Source organism: Corvus brachyrhynchos, unplaced genomic scaffold (assembly GCF_000691975.1).
Source record: "Corvus brachyrhynchos isolate BGI_N302 unplaced genomic scaffold, ASM69197v1 scaffold255, whole genome shotgun sequence".
NCBI classification, from domain to species: Eukaryota; Metazoa; Chordata; class Aves; order Passeriformes; family Corvidae; genus Corvus; species Corvus brachyrhynchos.
In genome coordinates, this window is record NW_008238358.1 from 5,956,904 (window position 1) to 5,983,913 (window position 27,010).

Sequence of the window (27,010 nt, forward strand, 5' to 3'; positions counted from 1 at the left end):
TCGTGCCTAGCCGGGGCCTGCTGGGAAGCCCCCGTGGTCTCTACGCCTTTTTTTAAAAAGCAGTTTTTATATGCCATACCTAGGTTGGCTCCACTCTGAAATAAACCCCCCAAACCTGCCAGTTTTCAAGGGCAGCGGGGCTTCTCCACGAAAGAAAGCCAAGGGTCTGTGCCCCGGCTGTTCCCAGCAGAGCCCGCACCCAGCACCGCCTGCCAGGCAGGGTAGTACAAGTACAGTGCGTCGGAACACTCACCCCGCAGCGCGCAGGCTACCCCGAGTCCCACGAGGAATGGAGGGTCGCTTACCAGGGCCCCACCGATGAGTGAGAGGAGTGAGACGAGGTGACGCCTCTGCTCCTCGGGTAACAACAGTTCAACAGAATTTTACAAAGAAGTTGGCTGCCTTGCCCTTTGCAATCAAAATACTATTTGAAGACGGGCCAGAAGAAAATAGATCAGTCATTTTAAACCATTTTTGGTAACATGTATAATAGCACGTTAAATCAAGTGCGGCCGTTAAACACAGCAAAATAACTGCTATGCAATATTTGGCAGCGATAGTAATGGGAGAAGCCCTGAAGAAGCTGTATGGGATTTGTGGCCCTGGTGTTTGCTATAATCCTCTGTTTATCCTGGGGTTTGAGCAGGGCTCAATACCAGTGCAACTCTTGCTGCTCAGCATTTCCAGGTGCCTCCCTGACAGCAGGCGAGTCCCCACTGCAATCGGCTGGAGGGAGGAGGCCCCGTGCACGTGCAAACCTGTGCCCGTGTAAGGCAAACCACGAATCATCTCTGAGCCAAAGCCTGTAAATAGGCTACAGCACAATAGAGTACAAGAGCCCTCACAGAGGTGTTCTATTTTCTCCGGGCATTATTCTTCCTGCGCATGCTGCAATCTGTCACGTAAAAGAATCTCCATTTTAAATAAGCCCATAATTACATACTTACCTGCACTGCTGGCTTCTCAGCACACACACAAAAGCAGACAAACGAAACCAGTTCTCCAGAGACCAGACCACACTCCATTCCTCTAAATCCAAATTAGTGGAAGATTGCCACCCAGATGGCTTCCAAATAAGACAGCTCAGTTGGGAAGAGGGGGATGTTTTCTGAATTTTGATGTAGTTTTACTTCTTTCAGAAAAAGAAATCTACAAATACTTATTTACTTACATGGAAGAAGAGATCCAGTTTATTAAGAGTAAAAGCCCTTAACATCTTGAATCACTTACCAGAATTTTACTAGAGAAGTAGCCAACCTTCACAGCTTTTAAGAGCATCATATGAAATGTTATGGAGTACTGATGGCACTAGCTGAAGCAAAACTTCAGACTGCAGTTAATTTTCCGTGTAATGCTTAATGGAAACAGCATTCTTCAAATCTTCAAACTGCACATGTAGTTCAAATGGCTTTCAAATTAATAGGCCAGAGCAGAGATTTTGTGGGGAATCCAGACAGGACATTTTGTGAACTGTATTGTCAAGGTTTTTTTAATATGTGAAAAATAATTATTTTATTGAAAATTGTGTATATCAGCTCACATATTTTACAGATGACTGGGGATAAGGGAGCAGGAACGGGAAAGAGAAATGGGATGTATGTGAAGGGCAGAGGCTTCCCTTCCTACAGCGCACAGCAAGGGTACCAGAAAATGAAGGTCTGTAACTCAGGAGATGGTTGTTGTGACCTGTGACACTGTGATTTCCCATTTTCATCCTCATGGCCTGCATGGCCCTGCTCTGCCCTGCAGGGCACAGGTGCCCTCAGCGGATGGGCAGAACAAACTTACCAACTGGCTTTACCATGATGGAAAAAGTTTTTCTGTGTTTGTCAAGACATAGGCAGCACCACTGTCCTACATCTAGCTATTAACAGAAGCTGAAGACATGCAAAGGTGAACTCAGGTGAGCATTGCATTTTCAGCCACACTTACATTAGGCTAATGTGAGTAGAGGAAAACATCCCTGCCCATTCAGTCCCCCAGTCAGGGTCCTGCACAGCCTGTCCAGTGCTACCAGCCAGCTCACCCCTCAGGGCTCACATGTCGGCAAAGATCATCTGGAGTATTTTATCAGGTGTTTTCAATAAAATAGTCTGTTAAGGTCTCATCTTTCCTTGAAATGAGCTGTCACTACATGGTAGCAGCCCTTGGAAGACCTGCTAAGGGAATTGGCTGAAATTATGGAGGGACATGCAGTAGATTGAGCGTGCAATGCTTTCTGCATCTATCTAGGGGAATCAAAGTTGTTTACATGTTAGGAGCTTCAAGCAGTAGCGAGAACATGGACCTCCAACAATAGCCCCATTGTCAGGAACAATAGATGTGACCTTTGGTCTGCTGGGATGAAGGACAAGGGCTGTTTTCCATGTCACCCCGCAGATTTTGGCTGTTAGCATTGTAACACAGCTTTTCTCTCTGGAGGCAGGAATCCTGCTGCCCTGTCCCTGGCTCTCCTACACAGTTCCTATCTTAACTACACTCAACACACTTTATGCTCCTTTCTCTTTTTTTTTTTTAAATTGGAGCTATACATTTTTACCTGCTGTTATGAATGAGTGTTTTAGGACACCCAAAGAATCCCTGGCAAAGGTATCAGCAAAAGCATGTTTAATATAACAATGAAAGCATGACAAAGTTCATTGGCAAGGTTCACTCTACTACTTACTAGATGGTTAAAGCACATAGAGAAAAATTGTACTGAAGTCTACAATCAATCTAAAACTAAAATCAACCAGAAATTATCTACATGAAAAAAGGGTAAGGCCGAGAAAGACTAAGGATAAAAAAGAATAAGGGAGACCCTCCCATTGAGTCACAAGGTTCAGAATGGACTTCCTTGACAAACTTAGCCCCACACCTGAAAAACGGTCTAGGCGTAAATGTTTTAATGGCACTTAAACTCAACAGCACTTAATGACAGATTAATGTAAACAATTAAACAAAAGATTCTTACAGAAGTTACTATAGCACAACAGTAACTCAGTAATAGGCCTAACTTACTTACAAACCTAAACTACTTAAGAATCTAGGAGAGCAACATTCATAGTACATTTGCTATACCACATTCACACTCACATGCGGACCCAAAGGAGTACACACAAGGTATATACATTTCAAAAGTTCCCTTTGAATTCAGCAAAGTACTCACATCGGATGCCTTTGGATCTTCTCAGTGGGCAAAGTGTTGAGTCTCGAGGAGTGGAGGTAGCCCAGGCTCCATTGTTGGCGATCGGTGGTGGTCCCCCAAGTATGGCAAACGTGAGTGTTGGCTGGCCCTGGGAGGCCCCACTCAGGGGGAGGTGCTGGTCACAGCCTGCTGCGGTCCAGGAGGGCTCAAAGGGTCTCACTTAGGACTGCTCTTTATAGGGTCACAAAAGGGTTGGCTTTAGCCATAGTAATTTTCCATCCTGGCCACAATTTGGGTCAATAATTTTCTTCGAAAGTCTGGGAACAAAAATGTTGTTCCACTTGGGTTGTTATTCAGGCAAGAAAAATCAGTTTTCAAGGCTGTTCGTTAAAAACAGCCACACTAGAAAGCATAAGCTCCTGGCAGTGTTTCTGTTAAGTTCAAGAGGACCTTAGCCCAGGTGGTGTTTGTCAAGGCCAAGGCTTAATGAGTATTTCTGAGATCATAGTATGGCCCAAGGGTGGGGATGCACCACCACACCTGCCTAAAATAGCATGTGGACACATTAGTTAATGTCTGTGTGATGCTAGTATTTATTGTGATGAGACTTGCACAGTGACACATATTTATGGGTGCATGCGTTTAAGAGGAAAGGGAGAGTTTGGATTCTCATGGCCACTGAGTACCCGTAGCACAATGCAATGACACGTATCTTAGCTCCACAGGAAAGAATAAGACTGCAGCCACTAATGACAGTAATTAAAAATTTATGTAAGAGCTGTCCAATCACCTCTTCATCTGAGCAAATTATAGTGTGTTATTGAAACCATTAGTGCAATAAAATGAAGCTAAAAACATTTTGCATTAAAATAATCAGACATTGATTTATGATGTAAATTGTAAATCGGTAACCTATAACACACACTAATTGTTTTTCTCTCTCCTGTAAGGTGTGTTTCTTGAAAAGATCTGATCAAGCATATCTCTTTGTTCACACATCACCCTCCAGTGGCTCACACTACTATACAAGACATAATAAGGTGTATAATCAGGTAACCTGCTATTGATTGCAATCCAGAAAGGACATACTTGTTCTTACACAGAACATCACTTTTGGAGATTTAATTACAGCTAGACCTCTATGTGTTTGCTGGACATGCATTTTTATGGAGTACCTTTTTAATGTAAATACCTTAACACTATGCTCTCATAGGTAGAATCAGATTTTGTAAAATAAATATAATATTTAATATGTACAATCCGTTTCTAGTAAGACCAGCTGTACTAGCTCCATAAAATACCTCCACAATGCAATTAGTATCTTTTTCCTTTTTTTTCTCTCTAAGGAGAAATAGATTTTCTCCTTTTAGTTTAACAGGTTTCTATCTCCTTGTGCTTTGCTATGATTTTCTTGTTAGTAAAGGCTGTGTGCCAATGCATCCTGCATGTTGGATTGAAGGTGGTCATGTCCAATCTTATCCGATACTGTATTTCTTTGACACAAACTGCCAAGACCACAAAAATCAAAAGAATAAGAGAAGGAAAACCAAAGGAATAATACAGATCAGTGTCAGAAAAAGTGCAGTTGATACTACATTCATCGGTGCACTAAGAAAATGGCTGAAATGTGGTCATTTTTGATAGAAACCTTAATGATTATTCCAAATGTAAGTCACAGCAGATCATTTGGAGCCCAGAGCGTTATGATGCACATTATGGGAGCATAATTACAATGCTCATTTGATTGTCCTGTAGCCATTCCACAAAATGCATAGCAAAAAATGTTGTTCGAAAGTAGCTGGTTTTGATATGCAGTAGCCACTTTTAAAAGCTCAAAATCCCAGCCCTTTCATTGTTGGGCTTTGATTTGTATTTCCCTTTGAAAACGCAAATTACATTTAGTCACATCATAAAGAAATCATTTACAAAATGTTCTGCAATTGTATAGCTGTGGGAAACAGAAGGCTATCAGGAAATAATCAAAAATACTTACTGTAGTCTCTTTTTTTGCCCTTTTACACGAGCTTTGCCATTGCCTTTTTGCAAATGTTGATTTGCATTGCCTCCACCAGCCTTCAGCAAGATGTGGTTGCTGGGAGAGGATGGGGGTGGGAGGACATGTGGTGGCATAACCTTCTCCCCAGGGATCTCTCTCCCCAGGCAGCTCTCTCAGGGGGGAGGAAGTGAGGGGGACAAGTAGAAAGAGTCCCTCAGGGCTCGCTAGTGCCTGCCACAGGTTCCCAGGGCACATCTCAAGTTTTCAAGCCCTTGGGTTTTTTCACAGCATGAGGAAAATGCCCTCTCTGCTGCAGGGAGCCCTCACCTTGCCTGCTAAGGCAGGAAAAGGAATGTGTGTGTTGAGCCCCAGGTGTACCAAGCTACTTAATTCTGCACAGCACAGTGTCCGTGTCTCCGCCCGCCAGCACCTGCCAGAGCGCCCCGGGAAGTGTCCGGGAGGAGGCTCCGGCCCCGGGCAGGGACGGGAGCAGGGGCTGCGGCTGTGCGGAGCCTGGGTGCTGCTGCAGTGGGAGCTGCAGGGACGGGCTGCACCTTCAGCCCCAGCTCGCATTTCTCCCAAGAGGCCACTCCTCTATCCTCTGAGTTGTTCATCTCAAATGCCCTGGATTTACATTCACTCAAACGTGATCTTGGCAGACCCTTATTAGTGTTATTGCCTTAACAGACTTCTCCTCTCTAACCTCCAACTTCTTGCAACAAACTGGCTTGAGCTGCTAAGCATGGCAATTCATTAGATAAGAATGTTAGGTAAAAACCCTTATACGGTGGACACACATACAGAAAATAATTCTGTCAGATGCAAATTTCAGAGGTAGCACAGCTATTTGATTCCATTTTGTGATAAGAGATGCCATGTCATGTCACAAAATGGACATGTCAGCCCCTCAGTGTGGGGTTTTTCCACAGTTACATAAGTCACTGCCCATCTTTCCCAGCCTAAAGTAATAATAATAATTATTATTATTATGTCAAAGTGCATTCTCTAGCACAATCCGAAAAATCAATTGCATATATTTGATGCACAGTCCAATCTTCTTGGCAGCAAGTCTGCAAGTTATAGAAAGTCTTAAAATACGTGGGATTTTATCCTGAGCAGCATTAGCTGAGCTAGAGAGCAGGACAGAGGTGAGGGGTGCCATGGCTGGGGACTGTTGCTCTCAGTGAGGCAACATCTGCTCCTTCAATCAGCTCAGCAAGTTGCCAGATTCTGGTCAGCATGCTGTCACACATGGCCAACTGCTAGAAAATAATCAGTGGGAGCAGGTAAGATAGAGCAAAACTGCAGTAGCCAGTTCTTTCTTTAAAAAGTAAACCATGTCCAAAAGCAGCCATCCCCATTTCACAGCAAGAAAGCAGGTTCTCATGGGGCATTAGCTCAGTCATGGCAGTGCTGGGGGGAGGCACAAATGGGCACTCCCCCCCCCACCCCCCCCAGATAGGGACTGTTTGCTTTCTCTAGCACTTCATGGAAATAAACCCCCCAGCAGCAACAACAGCTGTGAACCCCAGCCCTGAAAACCACTGGGAGCATGGCAGTGTTTTATCCACTGGTCCATCACTGAGGTCAGGGTGTGGATGAGGAGACAGAGGGGCCACTGGCATCCCCCCTGCTCAAGGCAGTTCTCAGCAACATCAGCACAGGATGAGCAGTTCCCAAAGTCATCCCTTTCCAGCCAGGCAGTATGGCCAAATTTCCCTGAGCACAGGGGTACCGTGTGCCGTGGCAGCAGGCAGACAGGCTGAAACCCTGGGAGCTGCATATCCTAGCAAAAAGGGGTTGGATGGCCACCTCATCTCCCCTCTCCGATCATTAATTCTGTTCATCTTCCTGACAAGACCAGCACAGGCACTAAATTTTGGTATGTGTGTCGAAATCAATAGGAGGCCAAAGCAACACGTAGAAATGCAGGAAGAGAAAGAGATTACAGTGTTGCCCAAATAAAACCCTGAGCTGCGGGAAATTCCTGCCCAGGTCATAAAAAGCGACCTCTGCACCTCCACCATCCTGGGATGGATTGATGGTCTGCTCATGTCACAAGGGGTTAGGCTGAGGAACAGCCTGGAGTTGTTTATGATTTTGGTGCCCCTTGGACAGTTCAGTGGGCTGTCACCTCTGTGACAATCGTCCTGTGAATTTGCAAAGGCTCTGTGGAAAAGAAAAGGTTTGTGTGAGGGGTCGAGCTGCGTGACAGGTAACTCTGCCATTTCATTCGCTCGCCACTCAGGCAGGTGAGCAGCTACCAAAACCCTCTAAGCATCTCTCTCCCTTTCAGAAAGACCTCTGTCTCTTGAGCAAGCTGCCTGTGGGCAGCCCCCTGGCTGTATGTGAACAAAAGCAGCCTGTGTTTGCAGGCCTGGGCAATGTTTTTGCTCCAGGGAGTCTCCCATTCACGAGCTGCCCTGCTCAGGAGCAGGGTTTCACAGGCGCCTGAATTGCCAGCTGGTTCACAGCACAGCAGCACATGGCTCTGATCTGCAAGACACAGGGAACAAGCTCCCAGAGAGTGCAGCACCACGGCAAGCTGCTGGTCTGGCTGTCACTCCCTCTATGGGGCAGGTCCCCAGGACACTCATCTCTTACAGCCAGTCCTGATGGCAGTGGCAGTGCTGCTGGGGAAACCTGTGTTCTTAGGAAGACAATATCCAACAGGGTCAGACCCAGCTCTGGGACACTGAGCTAAAGAAGAATGATTGCTACCCTCAGCAGTGACTGCTCTCCGGCCTCTTTTTTTTTTTTTTTTTAAGACATCCTTTGGTATATGGGAAAGACAAAAAAAAAGAAAAAAACACATCAAAAAAATTGAACCACGCGTCTTGTTGGTAGAAAAAGAAAGAAGTGTTTTTGCTCATGCCATGAAGACATCATCTGTGGAGGTAAAGCCTGTAAAGTTTCAGAAAACCAAGGGCCATGATGCTGAGGTTAACCTGCTCCTCCTGTCTGAACTGAGCACTGCTTCCTCCCTCACAACCCACCGGCAGGGTCAAGAACCAATGGCCAGGGAGAGATGCTGCTGTTCACCCTGAAGCTTTCCAGCTGATGTCTGGCATCCAGAGAGAGCTGGGCAACTCTTGTGATTCACATAAGATCCAGACTAAAATGCTGCTGAATGAACAAACAGATTCTGGTGTAAGCTCTGACAGTAAGTCTCACATTAAAAACAAAAAAAGGAAAAGAAAATTTGTATCTGATTTTGTAAACATTCTCTCAATTGGATGCAAATACTCACTCACTTTGGATGTCCAGTTCTGAATCTGCCTTCATGAGCTCTTTGCTGTTTTTCATCATCCATTCCAGCAGACACCTCAGAGCTCGCTTCTTACAATTCAGAGCATTTTAAACCCTGGAAGAGGAAAATGCAGGTACCTTTTGGGGATTAAGAAAACATCAACATCCATGCATGGAGATATGAAGCCCAAGAGAAAGAAAAGCCAGGAAATCAAGGGGCAGCTCTAAGCACTGGTATTTTGTGCCACTTGCAGAGTCAGCCCTGGAGGGAGGGTGTAGCAGTTGCAGCACTGCCAGGGATATGTGTGTGGATGGAGGGCAGTGTGTCCAGCTCCTGCCATGCAAATCTAGACATACTGGCACTTAAATATGGTTGGCTTTAACAGACTTGTAAGAAAACCCTAAGTGAACATAACATGGCTCCTTTCCAAAGAGCATTTCCTGAGGCGTAGCTGCCTGAGACAATCTGATTTTACACATTGCTGTGCATGGTCTTCTAGCTGCATGTTAGTAAAACATGAAAAAAAAAAGCTCAGCTTTGTAAAGTACTGGGGGTGTGTGTGAAAATGTAAGCACAATTTTATTTATAATGCATTATCACCAAGATAGGGAGTAGCCACATTAAAAATGATAAAAACAAGATGGAAAACTAGATCTTGCTGAGAATTTTTTTTTTACAAGTTCACTCACTGTTGCTTTAACCAGCAGTGCTGGTGCAGCAAAAGGATTCCTAATCAGTCACTAATGCATGATTGTTTAATTTTAATGGGCATGATCAATACCATCCGCTCCTTCTTTAAATGCTAATGAACACTTTAATACAACAGATGTGGACAAACAGTACATTGCAGATTAAAATGAGGCACAGCACTAAATAGCTTACAAACAGCAGAGGAATCCTGCTGGACATCTTGACAAACAACCACAGGCAGCTGATAAATCTTGAATTGCCACCACCAGGCCACAGTGTCTCAGGCTTGGACAACTACACTGCCATCCTGATCACCCCAGAAGAGAAAGGTGCCCTTCCAAGCCCTTGCAATTTCTTTCTTAGGATTTGTGCAGGCCCAGCTGTGATTCCTGAGATGCATATCCAAATTTTAATAACACAAGCACATTTCTAGCAACTACTCTCAGGTGCAGTTACTATCAGTTGGTATCCTCCAACCCATTTTGGTCATGGCAAGAAATGTCAGGGGAGGATCCCCAACCTTTACAAAATCCCAGTCCCCTCCTAAGTTGTGACAGAGAAACATCCAGTACTAGATTGTCCATGTCACCCAAATTAGTTGTCAGGCTCAGTAAACCAGGGCCAGAAGCTGGGTTACTAACTAGCTTTCAGCCAGTTTGAAGCAACAAGAAAATGGCAAATGTTGTTACCACAGGGCATCACATCCAGCTGAATTCACTTCAAGGTAAAGCTTCTCTTTTTTTCTGCTCTTAACTGTTGTCAGAGGTAAAGGCACTTCAGTGAGAGAGATGCAATTCCTGACACCTGGTGTCATTTGTGTCTTGCTCCATTGGTTTTGGTGGACCCTGTCCTGAATTCATGAAATGTGAGTCCCAGTTCTGGTAGGTATTGGAAACTCACCCCAGGGCACAGCCCTCACTGGGGCTGGTGGCAATCAGAGGAAGGAGAGTTGCATGTGCCCACAGGAGTGGCCTTTGTGTGGAGCAGGGAATTTAGAACATCCAGTGACAGGGCTATGGTGATGCCCCCTCACCCTGAGCAGGTGACATGCCAGCAGCTCTGCCAGCATTGCTCACAATGGTGTGCCAGCGAGTACCATCTGGGATTGATGGTGTGCAGCACCCTGTTCAAAGGCATCTCTAATTCACAGTTCCTTGGCTTTCAGAGTATACCATGCATTGCTTTGGGTTCAGCTTCCTTTATCTCTTTCTTCCTTTTTTCTTCTCTTGCATCTTGTGAAACCCAAAATTTTTTTTCTCCTTTTTAATTGTGTGAAATCAACTTGGAGTGAAAAGGCCACGAAGAAACTTTCTGACGCCAACTGAGTCTAAGCTGTGTCTTTGTTCTCAGCAGAGCTAAAGACCACATTAATCAGAAACTTTGCTGACCTTGTCTTTACTACCTGAAGACTGAAAGACAAAAGCGACACAGTCTGGCCATTTAAAAATTCAATTAAAAAATACCAGCTGCACAGGGATAAATATTATCATAGACCTCAGTGGGGTTAGTTGTAACTATGATAAAAGGCAATGCCTTCTTCTCACTCTATTTTAATTTTTTTTCACCAAAAGAATAAAGCGTAGTTTTTGATTCTCCTTCTGATTAAGACAACTGTGTATGTGACAGAGTGTGCTCAGTGGTGTTGGGTAGCTAATGTTGAGGCTTTTAATAAGGAACAAAGTAAGAAATTCCTGAGAAGGGATGGCAAGCTGAAAGTGGAGAAGTGAAGCTATTAAAGTGGACCTGAAGAAAAATGTCCCTGTGTCCCTTTTTTTCAGATTATGCTGGTCTGATAAAAATACTACCTCTTCCTAAAGCCCTGGCAGAAGCAGAATAGACAAGGGGTGAGGAGACTCTGCTCAGAGCTGGACTCAGCATCTAGAGGCAAAGTGAGGTGAGGAGAGAGGTAACAGCACAACTGTCCTAAGGATGAAACGGAGAGCCTTTCATTGTGGCACCTGGCTGTGCCTTACGGATTTTATTTTTGAAATATTAAGCAAATGAGTGGATATCCAGTCAGCTGAGAACACAAGCAGCCAAACAGAGGGGAGAAAATCAAATAAAATCCCTTGGTGCTGACAGTGACAGGAGGAGAGGTGGCAGCTCCCCCTGTCCACTGCCAGGCCACAGCCAGACGGGTACCGGTTTTGGTGCAGCAAATTTAATAGGAGCAGGCATATCTTCTCTGGGTTGAACGTTCAGTTAAATAAAGGGCCAAATTCCTCTCAGAACATCCTCCGGCCCCGCCAGCTCCCCCTGGCTCTGTCCTTTCCCGGCTTGCCGGCGGCCTGCCTGTGGGGTTTCCTTGTGTGCTGCACCTTTATCCACCCGCCCTCGCTGGCTCTGCTCTGCCCTTCGCCCCTCCTGGGCTCGCTGTCACTCTGTGGGGGCATGCCAGGGATGGCCGTGGGCTGCGGAGGGGTGCGCGGGTACCTGCGGTGCTGGGAGGCCGGGGGGGCCGCTGGCAAAGAAGTCCTGCTGGGTCTTCCCGCGTGCCGAGGGGGCACTGGGGAGCTGGTCCCACTGCGCCGCCCGTCCGAGGAGCTGCGGGAGGTAGCGCTGTGCGAGGCATTTCTACCTTTGCCCGCAGACCTGTCCCTCTCCGAAGGGGTGTCAGAGGCTGTGCTGGAGGCGCTGCTACCTTTTGAGTTCAAGTGCAGATTTGAAAGGTTTCTCATCAAACTGTGTGACAGGGGAGAGGAATTCCTCGAGTGGCTGATGGACGTGAGCTGGTGACTGACCGGAGCACGTGTCCTCCTGACGGCAGCAGCGTAGGAGTCCTGGCTGCGAAGGTAGGGCAGGTAATGGGTGACTGTGGTCGGGCTGTGGGGGTGGCCGTGCTGGAGAGAAATGGCTTTTGCTATCTGGTGCATGCGCAGTGTCTGCATCCACTGACTGTCAGTGCCTGGCAGGGAAATGGAAACAGAGTCAGCTTTCTGTAATCGATGGAAAACAGCTCTCAAATTTACCAAAGGTGTGAGGTTAGGTACCAGCGTTTCTCTCAGAAGAACCTCAAACCGCCCTTCCCCTCCTAGCCTTGCAGCAAATAGTCCTAGGTTTGAGTATGTTCAGTGTTATGGTTGAACATAATGTTGGGCTTTTAAAATAGCAAGTGATACAGATATTTCTGATGCCACTGCAGATTATGGAGCTTAGACCAGAATACACTTACTGAGCCATCGACTTGGCTCTTCAGGTGGGTTCCCACTCCCAGGTGCCTCCTGGGCTTTTGAACCCAACCTGGTTTTAAACATGCCCTATGATGCTCTTAGCAACCTCAGCAGATTTCTCCACAGCTTTCATTACAGAAGAGCCTGGAGACCTCCAGAGCAGGCACAGACATCACCCCAAGGTACCAGTACTGCTGCAACATTGCCTTCCAGCTGCATCTCTCCCATCCAGCACAGTCGTGCTGTTCGCAGCCCAGCACAGAGAGGAAGCGGTGCAGAGCCAGTGCAAATCCCAGCTGTGGCAGCCACGTTCACCTCCTCTGGCTCCAATTTCTTTTCAAACTACTATACACCACAAAAACCAGAGCTACTTCAGTTGTTGCTGCTACTACAAATTCAGAATTCAATCCACTTGGCATCCAGCTTCATGCAGAAAACCCACTCTGTATGTGGAAAAGCCAGTGAGGCATCAGGCTTCAGCCAGCCTGGCTCAGACAGTGCTTAACTGTGAGCAACTCAGGGTATTACAGTTCCCTCTACATCTACTGTCACAGCCCTGGGGTCGTAACAAAAGTTGTAGCTTTCAGAGATCAGACTGAAGTGGTTTTGAAAGTCAGTCCTGTGGTTTCCATGAAAGCCTTTAGCAAATACAATAGCTGTAAATTTTCCATTTGAACTGCAAGGGCTGCCTGGTTTGCTACTTCGTGGGTAGAGCAGAGAACAGGAATTCCTCTTATCTGAGGCCACAGCTCTGGCCAAAGATCCATAGGGAGCAGGTAAAATAATTTTGTTCTAGAGAGATTTGAATGATTTGTCGTTAAAGATTGCTAATATCATTCCAACAGGAAAGCATAACCCTTGCTGCCTCTTGCTGGAACACTTCACTGACCATGGGGAGTTTTGTGGGAGCTGGATAGCGGCTCTGTCCTCATTAGGATTGCTCCTGTTAAAATGTAATGGATGATCTCTTCCACTCCTCTTTTCCCCAGACTTTGTTTGAATCCAAAGAGATTTAAATCACTTCAACTTATTGTCAAGTATGTCAAAAGGAAACTGTCTTTCCTGTTGTAGTGTGTGTGACATCGACACAGCAGATAGGTCCACCTGCACTTAGAGGTGAACCTTCTTGCAGAGAAAGACAGATGGGAATTGTCTCCTCTGCTTCTTAACCTCCTTGAAAGTCATGGTTTCAAAAGAAACATGCATGCCAAAGTGTACTTGCTAGACAGTATCGCCTCCGTCGTTCCCCCGTGCCCTCCTACCAAGGATGTGGATGTAAATCACAGACCTCATAAACCTGGAAACAGCAGGCTCAGGACTCGAGTTTGGGTTTTCATCTGTTACCAACACTCAGGTGGCCATCACAGACCCCATGGGACCAGTGCTGATCTCCCTGAGCAAGGGGCTCCCTTCAGACTGTTCAGTCCTTGCTCCTTACAGCCAACAGCAGTTGCCAGGCCAGGATCCAGCTGCCCAGCAAGGATCTCCCAGTGTGCCCTGTGGGGCTGCCTCTCATGGGTTGGAGGGCTTCTCCCTCACATGGTCTCTGAGCCACCAACTCTGTACACTGAGTGAAGTGCTCTGTGTGGTAGCCCACAGAGGTAGTACCTTCACTGCCGGTTATTTTAGCCTATTAGACAGGTATTACCCTTACCTCTGTGCTTGGATTTGGTGGTCTTTTAAAACTGGGATAGGTGGTCCGGTAAAGAAGACAGGCCAGAAGGTTTGCTAGAGCTGAGGCACAGCTTTCGTGCTGGCTGGTAACCCACCTGCTCTGAACTGTGCCTATTTAATTGGCTGCTGACAATACATTAGTGCCTCCATGTAACTCCTCCAGTGTGCCAAAGGGACAGACAAGCTCTCCCACCACTCACTGAAAAAAAGCAACCATTTCGGCTTACAGCGGCCAAGCCAACCTGTGAAGATACACACCACACTTTGGTATGGCTGCAGGGTTCATCACCCCAAAACCAGGGTAACCTCTATCTGCAAAGCTATCTGCAGTAAAGATGTGTCTTCTAGGACACTCTCTAGGTGCCATTAGCGTTACAAGACGTAATTGTGTGGCAGATGGATCACAATTGCTTAGGAATAAGCACACCCATTTTAGATGTGTCTGTAGTCCAAGTCCAGCACCTCTGGCTTCACAAGGCCATTCTCCTACAGTTGCCAGTAGTGTACAAAATTGAGAAGTTCTTCCTCTGCTCACTGGCATCTTGTTCCAGCTCCTGTACTGCCCCTCAGGTGTCCCAACCCAAACACTTCCGAGAAAAACAGCTTGGCTACCAAACACTTTTACAAAAACAACAGCACATCTTAAAGGCAGAACTGTGCTAGAGTCAACTGAGCCAAGTGTGAATCTGTCAGCAGCATACATTAATTAGGAAATGAAAACTGGAAAAGTGGAAATTGTAAAGCCCACTGCATTATTAAATGTATCTCACTGAACAAATCAAGCCTCAGAACCCATAACAAACACCATTCCAGAAGTCAGATAATGATGAGCTAGGGCTGGCTCAAATGGGCAAGCTGAGCTGTGGAAGAAGAATGCAGTGGGAAGATTTCCACAATTCCTCACAGAAGAGCAGGATGTCAGGAGCACTTGTGTCTGCCAGGCTGGCAGTATGGTACCTGTCAAAACAGCCTATCATCCACAGGGGACTTTTTGGCACCCCACATGCAGCTTCTGAGGCTACAGCCTCAGTGTGTGTGTCCCCCTGCAAGAGCACTGGCCAGAGCAAGAGCAATCTGCACCCACACATCTCTAACAGGAGGTGCCCTTTATCCAAGCCCATCCGTGCAAAGCTGTGTGCTGGGTGGCTAAGGGTGGGAGGGAAGAGCTGGCCGAAGCACTCCAGTTGAGTTTGAGCTTATCACCATGGACTGCTTCCAGCCTGCTTCCTATAGGAGCATACAGGTCATTCCCCTTATCCTTCAGAGACAGGTAACAGACAGCCCTACCAGAGGGAAAAATGGATCTGACGGCCACCAATGTAAGCAAGTTATTCAGGGACATCAAGACTGGAGGCAGCCTGGGCTGCAATGATCATTGGTAGAGTTTGCAGTTCTGAGGGACATGGGTCAGGTAACGTTAGGCTCACGAACTTTAGAAAAACAGACTTCCAGCTCCTCAAGGACATAGTCAATAGAATCCCCTGGGAACAAGGGAGTGGAACAGAGCTAGCAGATCTTTAAGGAAGTCTTCCATAGAGTGCAAGAGCTCTCCAGGAGCAAGAAATTGGGCAATGAAGGCAAGAGACTGGTGTGTCTGAGTAGAGAACTGCTGGTCAAAGTCAAGGGAAAGAAGCGAAAGCACAGCAAGTGGAAACAAGGACAGGCAACCTGGGAAAAGTATAGACCTGAAGTTTGGTTGTATAGGGATGTATTAAGGAAGGCCAAAACAATGCTGGAACTGAACCTGGCAAGGGATGCAAAGAATAACAAGAAGGGTTTCTACAGCTATGTTAACAAAATAAGAAGATCAAAGAAGCTGTATCCCCCTGATAAACAGCACTGGAAAACTGGTGACAACAGATGGGGAGAAGGCTTTGCCTCAATCTTCAATGGCAGCCTCTCTTCCCACTCCTATCAAGTCAATGGATAGCAGGATGAGGACTGGAGAAGCAAAATGCTTCCTGATCTTAAAATGATTCCTGTCAGTGGACAAGGGAAGAGCTACAGATGTCATTTATCTGGATTTCTGTAAAGCCTTTGACATGATCACCCCCAACATCCTCTCTCAATTGGACGGAGATGGATTTGCTGAGTAGACTCTTAGGTGGATAAGGAATTGGTTGAATGGTTGCATGCAGAGGTCAATGGCTCAGAGTCCTGGTATACATCAGTGACAAGTGATGTCCCTCAGGGGTTCATATTGGGACCAGTGTTATTTATTATCTTCATCACTGACATACAGAGGGGTCAAGGGCACCCTCAGCATGCCTGCAGGTGACACCAAGCTGAGTGGGGCAGTTGATGTGCCCACTTTTTGCTGTTCTCCCCATATACACCCTGCCTATGTCAGCAATAAAGTTCATATGTGTTGACTCACCTGAGTCGGATCTGCTCCGTGAATTCCCCTCCGAGTTGGAGTGTGAGGTCTGTATTATGAGCTGTACTGCCTCAACCTCGTCCTGTGCTTTCATCTTGCTCCAGCAGATAGCTTGGATGTGCCTTGTGCTTTTGGGAGCTCTAACATCACTCTGCTCAGGAAGGACACAAGTGTGAGGATGTAACAACACACAACACACTAAGCTCCCCTATGAGGGGACTTCCACTAGTGCCTGGGTGGCAGCAGTGCTTTCAATATAGAGTCTGTCTTGCAAAACCACTTAGCTAGTTCTCAAATATTTTTAGACTCTAGATAATTTTGGCTGGTACTTGTGATTATGCTAAAAATGTGGTAGTGAATAACTGCATCAATTCTTGTACCCTGTGGAGGAAAGATCTGAAGGCCTTCCTCTAGAAACACAAAAATACATTTTACTAGTTCTATTAATGTGAGCATCAACTGTGCACTGCTTTCTGCTAAAAGAGGTAGGACTAAGCAGGTCTTTTTGCAGAGGGACCCCCAACAAAATTTTCCTGGAGTATCAAGCTCTTCAGTCTGCTGTTAAGGACCTATGAATCCTGTGAGAAACTTCAGCCTGAAAAAAACTACTTCGGCACTTCTGAGACAAGCAAGGCCCAGGATTTCCCCATCTCTCCATCACTGCCTGAATCCTTGTTCAGGACAGAGCTGGAATCTCATTTACTAACCTTCTTCTGACACACAGTAAGTCTTTATAAAATACTTACAATCACTGTTGTAAGTAACTGCAAACTCTTTTTACAAAGCTAATTTCTATCACATCAAATTGTATTCAGGATTTTATCTTATCTTATTCTTGATTTCTCATTTTCTATCTTCTCCTGTTGCTTCTCTGCTCTCCTAATTAGCACATCATTGAAAAGATAAAAACCAGCTTCTTTAAATAATGCAAACATCACTGACCATTACACTTCAAGCAAAAGGAGCTTTCATCCTTGAGAACAAGAGCCATCGCAGGCCGCAGTCTGCGGCCATTGTCTCTGTAAACTTCATTCAGCTTTTGCTCTGGACTTTATATTTTACAATTAATTACAGGCTGCTGAGACTTGATTACAGGATATAACAAAGCCAGAGGATGTTATTTCCACACCTCCTGTGTAGGTTTTATCTTGGATCAACTATTTTATTTGTTTCTTAGATCTTACCTCATATGTAACAACACATTCTACAGACTGGTGTTCTTCTATGCCCACAATCCATTTCTCCATTACAAACGGTGGCTGGAAAAAACATGGTGGGAGTTTTATAAGGTGCTCTTCACTGCCCCACTTGTTTCTAAATCGCCCAAAAGGTATTTACAGCATTTGCCTCTTTTCATTCATTCCTATATTGTTAACATCAATACTAATCTTAACATTTTATGAGACAAAGCGATATATTTTTGAAATATTTACTTCCCTGTTTACAAAAGGAAACTGAGAAGAGATTTCCATACATAACACACAGCAGATGAGACAACATGGAATTTTTTTGTGGGGGCATAAACCTTTTTCAATTTCATGCATGTACACTTTTTTTCCTGCTAGATCTACAGAGGAAAACATGAACAAATATCTATAGATTCTCAGAGATATTCCTTGACAAATATAAAAAGGTTGAAGTATGTGAAAAGGTAATGGTACTGTATGTAGCTGTTAGTTTATTTAACTTCACAGCTTTTTTAAAGGAAAAATTGAAATGTCCAAGATTAAAATTAGACAGAAAACTAATATAGTAATAGCAACAGTAATAATAATAATAACCAAAAAAACCCCACAAGTGTTGTTACAGAAATCAGTAATTATAAAAATAGTATTAGCATGAATTAAATATTAGAATCTTCTTTGGCAAATACACCTATATCATATTTTCCTTACAATTTTTACTGTTGACAATCTGCTTTTTCATTTTTTTCCTTCAGAAAAAATAACTAAAGGCTTCCCCCCCAATTTTGCCCCAAAAACTCACAGCTAAAAGCACTCAAGAGTTTGGGTGTTTTTACCAGTGCACATTAGAGCAGCATTCTAATTGGCAATCAAGCTGTATATTTTTTCACTTAGAACTTTATTTTGTTAGCTATTATCAAGGGGAGCATATTAATAAAAACAAACAATTAAAATAATAGCTAACAAAATGCCCTCTGTGTTAACAAAACTTCTGTTCCTTAGGAAAAAGCAGTCTAAATGCTTACTGGTAAATATTTACAGGCAGGTTCTGAAACAGGGTAAAATGCCCAGTGACAATGAATTGCAGATGTTCAGTGCTGTACTTTCTGCAATGGGTTTCAGTCTTTGCAATCCACTGTTGCATGAAAGAGAGAGTTTTAGAACCAGGTAAAATTTCTAAAACCGTGCCAAAAAGAAGAAAAAAAAAAAAAAAAAAAGAAAAAAGCCAACAAAACGCCCCCGACAAATTACATGAAGTTTCTGGAACATTTAAATTGGTTTCCTCTCTTGAAAAATCAAGCAATTTTTTGAACATTCTTTTCTTCAAAAGGGGTAATAAATTCAGAGGATACAACATGGAATTAAAACAAGAAAATATAAATTAGTTCCTTCTCTTATTTGTCTATTGTTAACATTATTGTCAGCTTAAAGGAAAACCAAAATACCTAACTCCTATTATGATACAATTCTATTTAAAATGTGCATTTTATTTAAAAGCTGTCAAGAGATTGAGCTTCTGCAAGCACAAAAGTCGACTGCTGTGGTATTTTATGTCTTTGTTTGAGATCTGTGAATTTGTGAAAGCTTTAAGACTGTAAATACCTTCGTCATCTTTAAAATCTCTACATCAGGTAGGTTAGTGTTGAATGTCACATCTTTTATGTAGGTTATTGCAATTTCATCCCCGTCCATCTCCATGTACATTTTCCATTTACAATCCTATGAATAATAAAAAAAAAAGAATGTTGGATTGTTAGAATACAAATAGGAAAAAAAAACCCCAACAACAAAACCCAAAATGAAACAAAATGAAAGCTGAAGCAACCTGAAATCTAATCCTCAATATATGAAGGCAAAAAACAACGCAGCAAGAAAGTTAAGGAACATATACATGTTTTAGGATATGCATGTTTGCAGTACAGTGTTGATAATGGAAAACCCTCAGTCTTCTTGTTCCCTCTTCTCTTAGCTCAACCTGTGAGGCAGCAGCCACGCTGACAGGTCTGATGTCTTCCGAGGTGTGGTGTCCCTGAATGACCTCATTCAGACAGACAGCCTGTTGCAGCACGTGGTTTGGGAGCTCTGCACACCCACCCTGGGGCAGTGGGGGACAGGCAGTGGTGGGAGCCATCACTTGGGGTCACAGCCAGTGCTGGCAGCCAGCCCCAAGGATATCATCTTGGTGAACCCCAGAATAAATGACCAGAGTCTGCGCAACATCTTCAAGACAATCACTCAAATAATGGGCAAAAGGATGAGCTTGTTCTTACAGCTCAGTTATTTTAGATACCGAGAGCCCAGCGAGGCACTGAGCATCCTCAACTTGCGCTTGCCTCCAATTGCACTATTAATTATAAACAAGCTCAGCTTAGAAAATAATCACAGTGAGTCTAATAAACCAAAGCAATAAAAGGTATCCTTAATTCCCTGAGCTGAACAGGGGACCAACATCCCACACTTTGCACAGGTGTGAGCCTGCAGAAAGTGACAGCTGGCAGCATCCTGCAGGACATCCCACACAGACTGAGTGCTGGAGCTGGGGTTTGTGTCTGTGGCCAGGGAGGCTCCCACTGGGGACCAGAGACTGCTTGTCCATGGTGCAAACCAGACAACATTTGCTGGTCTGCCCAGCAGGTGCTTTGGGGATGAGGTACTGTGCAGTGCACTGAGCTCCTTCAAAAATCAGTCCCCTGAGGGACCACAGGGCTACAGTGAAGCAGAGTGTCTCTATCTTCATACAGGAAGGAGGGAATCTTCCCTTCACGGAGACAGGAGCTCCTCCAGACATGCCAGGGGTTCAGTAGGGTCTGTGTCTGCCACAGGCCACCTGTAAGGCAGGTGTGGGCGCAGTGCATGCAGGAGGCAGTCTTCACCTTGGTTTTGCTCAGAAAATGCAAAAACTTTCAGTGGGGACACAGATGGACACTTCGGGCTGCAGGCTTGTGTAAGGAGCTATCTGCAAAGACAAACGTCCAGCAGCCTAAAAAGCATCCGTTCACACAGGTGATTTCTGCTGGTGTCTGCACGTGTATCTCTCATAAATGTAATGTAGGAGCTCAGCCCTCAGAAGGCTCAAAGCTTTCCATCATGCATTGAATTGGTAATTCCAAGATAAAAGTAAACTGAAATATAATCATTTCTGAACTGCAACAAGAAATTATGTTTATGACAGCATTTGGCCCTGTGTGTCCATCTGTCCCCATTGAAGGCTTCCACATTTTACAAGCAGAGAGGGCGTGTGAGTTGGTTTTCGTACTACCCTGGTGTGAGTTTGAGCGATGGGAACTGCAGTTCAGTGGTCAGGGCACCAGCCAAGACTCAGAGGCACCAAGTTCAGTTCCCAGTTCTGCTACTGGCTTCCTGTGCAACCTGATCAGGTGCCAGAGTCACGCTGTGCCTACATTTCCTAATCACGGACTCTATCTCTTTGCATGTCTCTTTTCTGTCCTGCTTTTTGCATTTGTGAGCTGACCCAGGGTAATGCCTGTCCTGTCCCAGGCAGTTCAGCACTGTGCACTGGCCCTGACATTGGCTGAGCAGGCCACGTGCTTTGAAACAGCAACAGCAAAGCAAGTTGTCTCTGACTCCTCCTCATCTCTCGAACTGTGCTCCTCTCCTTGCCCACAACGTTCTTGCTGCCAGACTTTTTTGCAGGACATTCATGCTTCTGCCAATCAAACCTGAGGTTAGAGACAAGATGCTTGATGACATTTCTAAGTTTTATGAAAACACCTGAGCCAAGAAAAGAAAAAAATATTGACATAAAGTACTATCCTCCAGTTAGTTCAGCACATCTGCCATCTCTGAATAGCACCAGTGCCAAGCACCTGAGAGCTAGAGCTGCACCTTGTGCCAGGGCTCCCAAGCCCTCCTGACTCAGGACTTCGTGCTGTTGACTCCCATTTCCCTGCAGACTAGATATGACAAATATGATCTCATTTTAATAAACAAAATAAATCAACCTACCACTTCTAGAGAAAAGTCTGACAAGCATCCAAGGCCTGGCAGGGGGTGGGCACTGCCGCTGCCTATCCCCTTGCGAGATCTGCTGCACAGGCAGGATCCCTCTCCATGTGGTCACAGATCAGATTGCCCCACACAGGGGTGGGTGGATACCTGAGGCCTGCATAAACACTGCCTTCCTCAGCTCTGAACTGCATCTTCAGAGAAACTCTCCTGTCCCTCAAATCCAGTCCCCAAACCTTTGGTCCTCCTTGGAGCCCTCTCCAGCAACACTGTGCCGATACCAAGAGGGCAAGATACCATACTAGGATACCCACTCTGGTCCCTCAAAAATTCATGTCTCATTTTATTTGGAAAGGTTTTCATTCTGTGTTATTAGAAAATCATTACTGGAAAGGAGAAAGAGAGAATGAGAGAGAGAAGGAGGGTAAGAGGAAAGAAAGGGAAGGGGACATTAGGAGAAAAAAATGAAAAGGAAGGAAGGAAGGAAGGGAGGGAGGGAGGGACGGAGGGAAGGAAGGAAGGAAGGAAGGAAGGAAGGAAGGAAGGAAGGAAGGAAGGAAGGAAGGAAGGAAGGAAGGAAGGAAATAGAAAAGGCAGGAGGTAGGTGACTTTAGAATCAAGGCACTTAGCAAATGTCTAAGATAAGTAGGTGGCTACTTGTCTTACAAACCTAGTAACCATTTTGTTCAATAATGCAAGATTTGTGTGCTGCTGAAAGGGACATATTTCCCCATCTTCCAATGGAGTTTCAGGTTCTTGTAATAGGAGATGCTCACCCATTTAAGCAAAAATTTGACTAGAAAAACCAAGCATACGAATTTCAATTCTTTGATGAATTGTAGCCATAAGACTTCTTAGATCAAAACTACTTTTAGTGCCAGGCGTATGTGGGAAAATAATTTGGAAATGGCTTGTTCAAAGTGTCTGGTTGATAGATATGCTTACACAAGTCCTTCAAAGGGACTTCCTGGGACATCTTATCATTCAAGCATTAAAATACCTCCCAATATCTACCTGCTTGATTTTGATCTAAATAAAAAATTCCAGCTTTTTGTTTTAAAAATTTATCTTGTTTCAGAACTGAAAGGCACAACCTGCAAAACTCTGTGTGAAAACATTTCTGAATAACACTTGGACAAAGCCAATAAATGAACAACCTCTGAAAATTATTGTAGGAAAGAAAAGCAAATCACACATGTATTTGAGCTGCTTCTCCTCAGCTTTGAAACAGAAAGTAAGAACACTTTAAAAATTAAGTCTCCAGCTTACTGTGGTGACAATACTCCTTTAACCCCATATGCGTTTATGTCTGCAAAAAAAACCTGAAAGGAAAATGAAAAAGATCAGGCACAGGCTCTAAACAGCAAACACACATCCTGCAACAACAGCTTAAAACCTTTGCTAGGGAGGCACTCCATTTTTCAAGGGGGCCTAAATCAAGGATTAATTTTAAAATCACTGGTTGCAATAAACTTTTTTGGTTTTTTAAAGATTGAAATAAAAATTGAAATGGCATTGTAGCAGATAACTGGATATTAGAAGAAAAGTAAGATGTAGTGCAAGATGAAACAAATATGAAAAAAATGTTTGCCATGCTGATACTAAAAGTAGTAGCATGTTGATGATTTAGGTCTCCAGAAGCTCCTTTACATTCTTAGCTATTATCTATCTCGGCTGCTGAAACCTGCTGTTTTAAAGGCATTAGAGTTGAACATCTAGTGACAGCACTTGGGTTATTTATCATTATGTATCACCCTGCTACACTATATTTTATTATACTGGATTTAAGGGAAGATAACACAATTATGGTTAATTTGCTTCTCTTCTTTATATATATAGTGTCATGACCCACCACAGCTTTGTCCCATGAGATATTTTTAACCAAAAAGAAATCCACAAGAAACTCTCCCTAAAAATTCCATTAATAACCTCTTGTAGCATGTATAGGTTGCAGGGTCTGGAACTAAGAATGTTTTAATCTCTTCAGCAAAACAATGTCTCATAATGATGTACAGGACTATTGCTGCACTGATGAAGAATCATACATAATTCAGCACCTTTCACTTGGCACCACTGTGATATCCTCATTAGCAGTGGCTCACAGTGGCTGTCAGATGGTGTCCATGCGAATGCAGGCATTATATTGTCTTTGAGATGTGCAGCTGCTTCCATGACACTGCCAGTATATAAAAACATGACGCCAGTTTGTTTTATTTAGTGCTAAACCTTCCAGTTTGTAAAAACAAGGCTGACACAGAGCCTGACATGAGGCAGTGAAAATAATTAGCTCTCATTTTCTCAGCCTCCTATTTCCTTCTCCCCGCTGTGTTCTCTTTCCACTAAACCACCACATGTCAGTCGAAATGGGAGGCAATTAGTGGGCTCATTTCAGTCCCCACAACTGTGCTGAAAAGAAAGTATTTATGATGGCACAATGAACAGCTGAAAGATTAAATAACATTTGCCTTTTGAAAAGAAAATGACTTCTAGCTAAATGGGCAATTTTTGATTATTCTCAAACAAGCTTAGAGTAGTTGGTTTTTAAAATACAAGAAAGGAAAATGAGTCATTTTTAGGTGAAAGAATCAAATAAAACTTGACACAGTAATGCAAATAACTGATGTTTTATTGCAAAATATGTAAATGTGTTATACCCTTAACAATGGCTGGTGTCTCAGGTCAGGGCAGGCTGCTGCCAGCCAGGCTCCAGCAAGAGAAGGTGGCTCCACCGCCGGTTTTGTTTCAGCTGTGCAGGCAGAAAAAAAGAGGGGCGGAGGGGAGGCCTTGCGAGAGAGATGGTCTTAAAATGTACAGAAACAAAGCAAGCAGAAGATATATTTATGTTATCAGTTGCCTGGGTGCCTCCTCCGAGCCAGAGCCCGTACTCCTCTGCAAGGCAACAGGCACTGAATGGCTGCAGCTTTGCCTGGAGAAGCGCGAGGCCCTGTAACACCTACGCAGCCCAACCAGCAGTACCAAAAATATCTGTCCCCTGACAGCGCCCTTCTTCAACATCCAGCGCTGTGGAGCTCTGTGCACAACAGAGTGGCCCATAATGGTAAATACCAGGCACTGCTGTGTGTGCCCCGGGAACAGGGGCTTGCAGCAGGCAAGGCAAGAGCTCAGTGACACTCCAGCATTTACCAAAAGCTGCCCTTGCCATGTGATCAGAAGCAAACGGGGGTGTTGCAGTTGCAGGCACCATCCACATGAGCAGCCTGCTTGCAATAGCAGGATGAAGGTGGAAGCATGAAAAAGGAATCCCTTCCCTGAGGCCTGCATGGGTGCCCTCCTGTACTGTCCCCCAGTGGCATTTCCTGTGGACCACTCGTGGGGACAGTGTGCTGGAGCTGTGTGGACACCACACCCCCACTGCAGCACACGGAGGTGACTGCTCACACTCTGGGGCTTGCAGCTCTGCAAGACATTGGCTGTAGGAACAAGGGTGCACAGGAGCTCAGGAAAGGCATGGCAGGGCCACAGGACATGTCCTGCATATGCTGGGAACAAAGGCTCCTCTTCCAGGCTTTTGTCTGGATGGCACATGCCAAGCCTACAGATCACTGGGAACCTGTCTGTGCTCCTGCAGACATATCTGTGACCAAGGCTGTACAAGAGAGATATCGTGTGGAAGACAGCAAGTTAATTCAGTGGTCAAGGTATAAAAATAAATCTTTAGATTAAAAAGTCTAGAAAGTCAAGTGAGCAAAATACCTAGCTGAAAAGTCTGTATGTCTCTTCAGGGCTATGGAATAATTTCTAATAGGAATCCCTGGTCTAGCACTGCCTACACAAGCATTTTTAAAGGTCTTAGCTTGACTTTGACCTCAGTTACACATGGATGCTACAGCTGGAGCAGTCCCAGTGGAGATGATGGAGTTATACCAGTTCCACCTCTTGCAAAAACAATACATGGTCCTGAAAAGAGTCTTTGGAAGAAAATATCAAGAGTTCAGATCACCTGCACTGATCCACCTTCTTGGCAGACTATGTTATTCTGTTCTTAATGGTGGTGGCAATATTTTAATGTGGCTGTGGTTTCATTTTACAGCTTAGGTTATTTTTTGTGTCCCTTCACTGACTACTTGTTAGAATAGGAGCAAATCTATGAAAATAGCACACAAACACAGCTACTCTGATTTTTGCATTACCTATTAGTCTTTAGTAGTGAAAGCATTGTGCTTTGAGATGGAATTAAAGAGAGAGGATTTGGAAGATGAGGTTTTGAGACAAGGATAAATAACCCCATGTTAGAAAGTCAAGGTACCTGTGATTATTTTGCAAAGGAAGGATCAGAAAAAACCAATTCCTCTTCCAGCTATACTTACTGAAGAGGGTTAAAATACCCACAGAGCATGGAGACTATAAACGACTGAAAAACTGTAAAACTGCAATTTAAAATTTTATACCTTGGCTCTTGCTTCATTTTTAAGAAACTAAAGAAAGGACTTGTAAGCGTTGATATAGTGGGAGGGTGGAGAGGAACAAACAGCAGAAATGGTCTCAAGCACTTGTGAAACCGCATTCCAGTTACAACTACTTCAGTGCTGTTTTTTCGTGTAGTGCCTGCATTTTGCCAGCCTAAGCTTCTCCACATGAAGAGTTGGTCATAATGTCACTTTAAAGTAGCCTTAATCATATATTACCTTTTGCACTATACGTTTAAATAATAGCATTAAAATATATCTCAGTTCAGATAGCCAAGGCTAGAAAATAGTTCACACAGTTAGCAGATGGTTTTGAAGAGGCTCTGCTCCTTACCTTGTCAAATGGAGAGAGAGACAACTGGGGGAAAATAAGGCAAAATGGTGAGCCAACTTCAAGGCTTTGTGTTTGGATATAGGTCAAATTGTGCCACTATTGGTAAAAAAGGAAAACATTCAATGGCATAGTGAAATCTGCCCCTTTGAGGACCAAAACTAAAGAATGCATCAATAGAAGGCAAAAGGACTGTAAGGCGTCCTTCTCAAGGGGTTTGGTGATTCATCAGTGTGGAGCTGACATAGCTCAGGCACCTTTCCCTGATTGGGAAATTTTAATGAGCCATCTAGGATGAGAAAGCCATTGAAAATTCCCCCTGCAGTCCTGCAAATCAGCTCAAGCCACAACTGCCGGGATTTGTTGTTTTACTCTCCATCTTGGAGTTAATTGGTGGTCCCCTGCTTTTTTTTTTTAATTTGTGGGGAAAAAAACTCTAAATCTATCACCTTTCAGCTCATTGGGAATTGTGTACAGAAAGGTCATGAAAAGGCAGTAAATGGAAGTAACCACATAACTTGAACTACAAGAGTTGGAAAAGAAACCTCTAAAAACCAGGTTAGCTTTGCGGTGCTCACTCCTGATGCATTCAGAGAGCACAAAGGTCAACGGAGCTTTTATTGCCTCCAAAGATGCAACTAAAAAGGGAAGGAAACTGTAATGAAATGACTGCATCTGTCAGCTGGTGGAAACCAACATAATCCCACTACAAGATGCAGTTTAAATTAGATAAAAAATATGGGGCTGGTAAAGCTGTTTACTGGGAAGTCAGTGTTTCATTCAGCATACAGAAAAGGCTGAACATTCAAATGCTGTCC

At 44.4% G+C, this 27,010-nt stretch overlaps 2 protein-coding genes across 3 annotated transcripts in view; both read right to left on the bottom strand.

Moving 5' to 3' along the window:
- Positions 1-6,524, bottom strand: part of CDCA7 (cell division cycle associated 7) — a 15,970-nt gene extending 9,446 nt beyond the window's left edge. The window contains exon 1 of one of the 2 annotated variants that reach the window (XM_008634751.2): positions 3,149-6,524. The gene's annotated coding sequence lies outside the window, so the exon portion shown is untranslated. The remainder of the gene's footprint in view (positions 1-3,148) is intronic. The other variant, XM_017735611.1, reaches the window with a different exon arrangement.
- A 2,403-nt stretch (positions 6,525-8,927) lies between these two features.
- The window catches only part of LOC103616562 (mitogen-activated protein kinase kinase kinase MLT), an 85,661-nt gene continuing 67,578 nt past the window's right edge, over positions 8,928-27,010 (bottom strand). Inside the window, exons 16-19 of the mRNA XM_017735609.1 lie at positions 19,071-19,187; positions 17,469-17,543; positions 16,285-16,435; positions 8,928-11,968 (exon numbers count right to left, since the gene is read on the bottom strand). Of these exons, the coding sequence (XP_017591098.1) occupies positions 11,289-11,968; positions 16,285-16,435; positions 17,469-17,543; positions 19,071-19,187 (1,023 nt within the window). The 3' untranslated portion in view covers positions 8,928-11,288. The remainder of the gene's footprint in view (positions 11,969-16,284; positions 16,436-17,468; positions 17,544-19,070; positions 19,188-27,010) is intronic.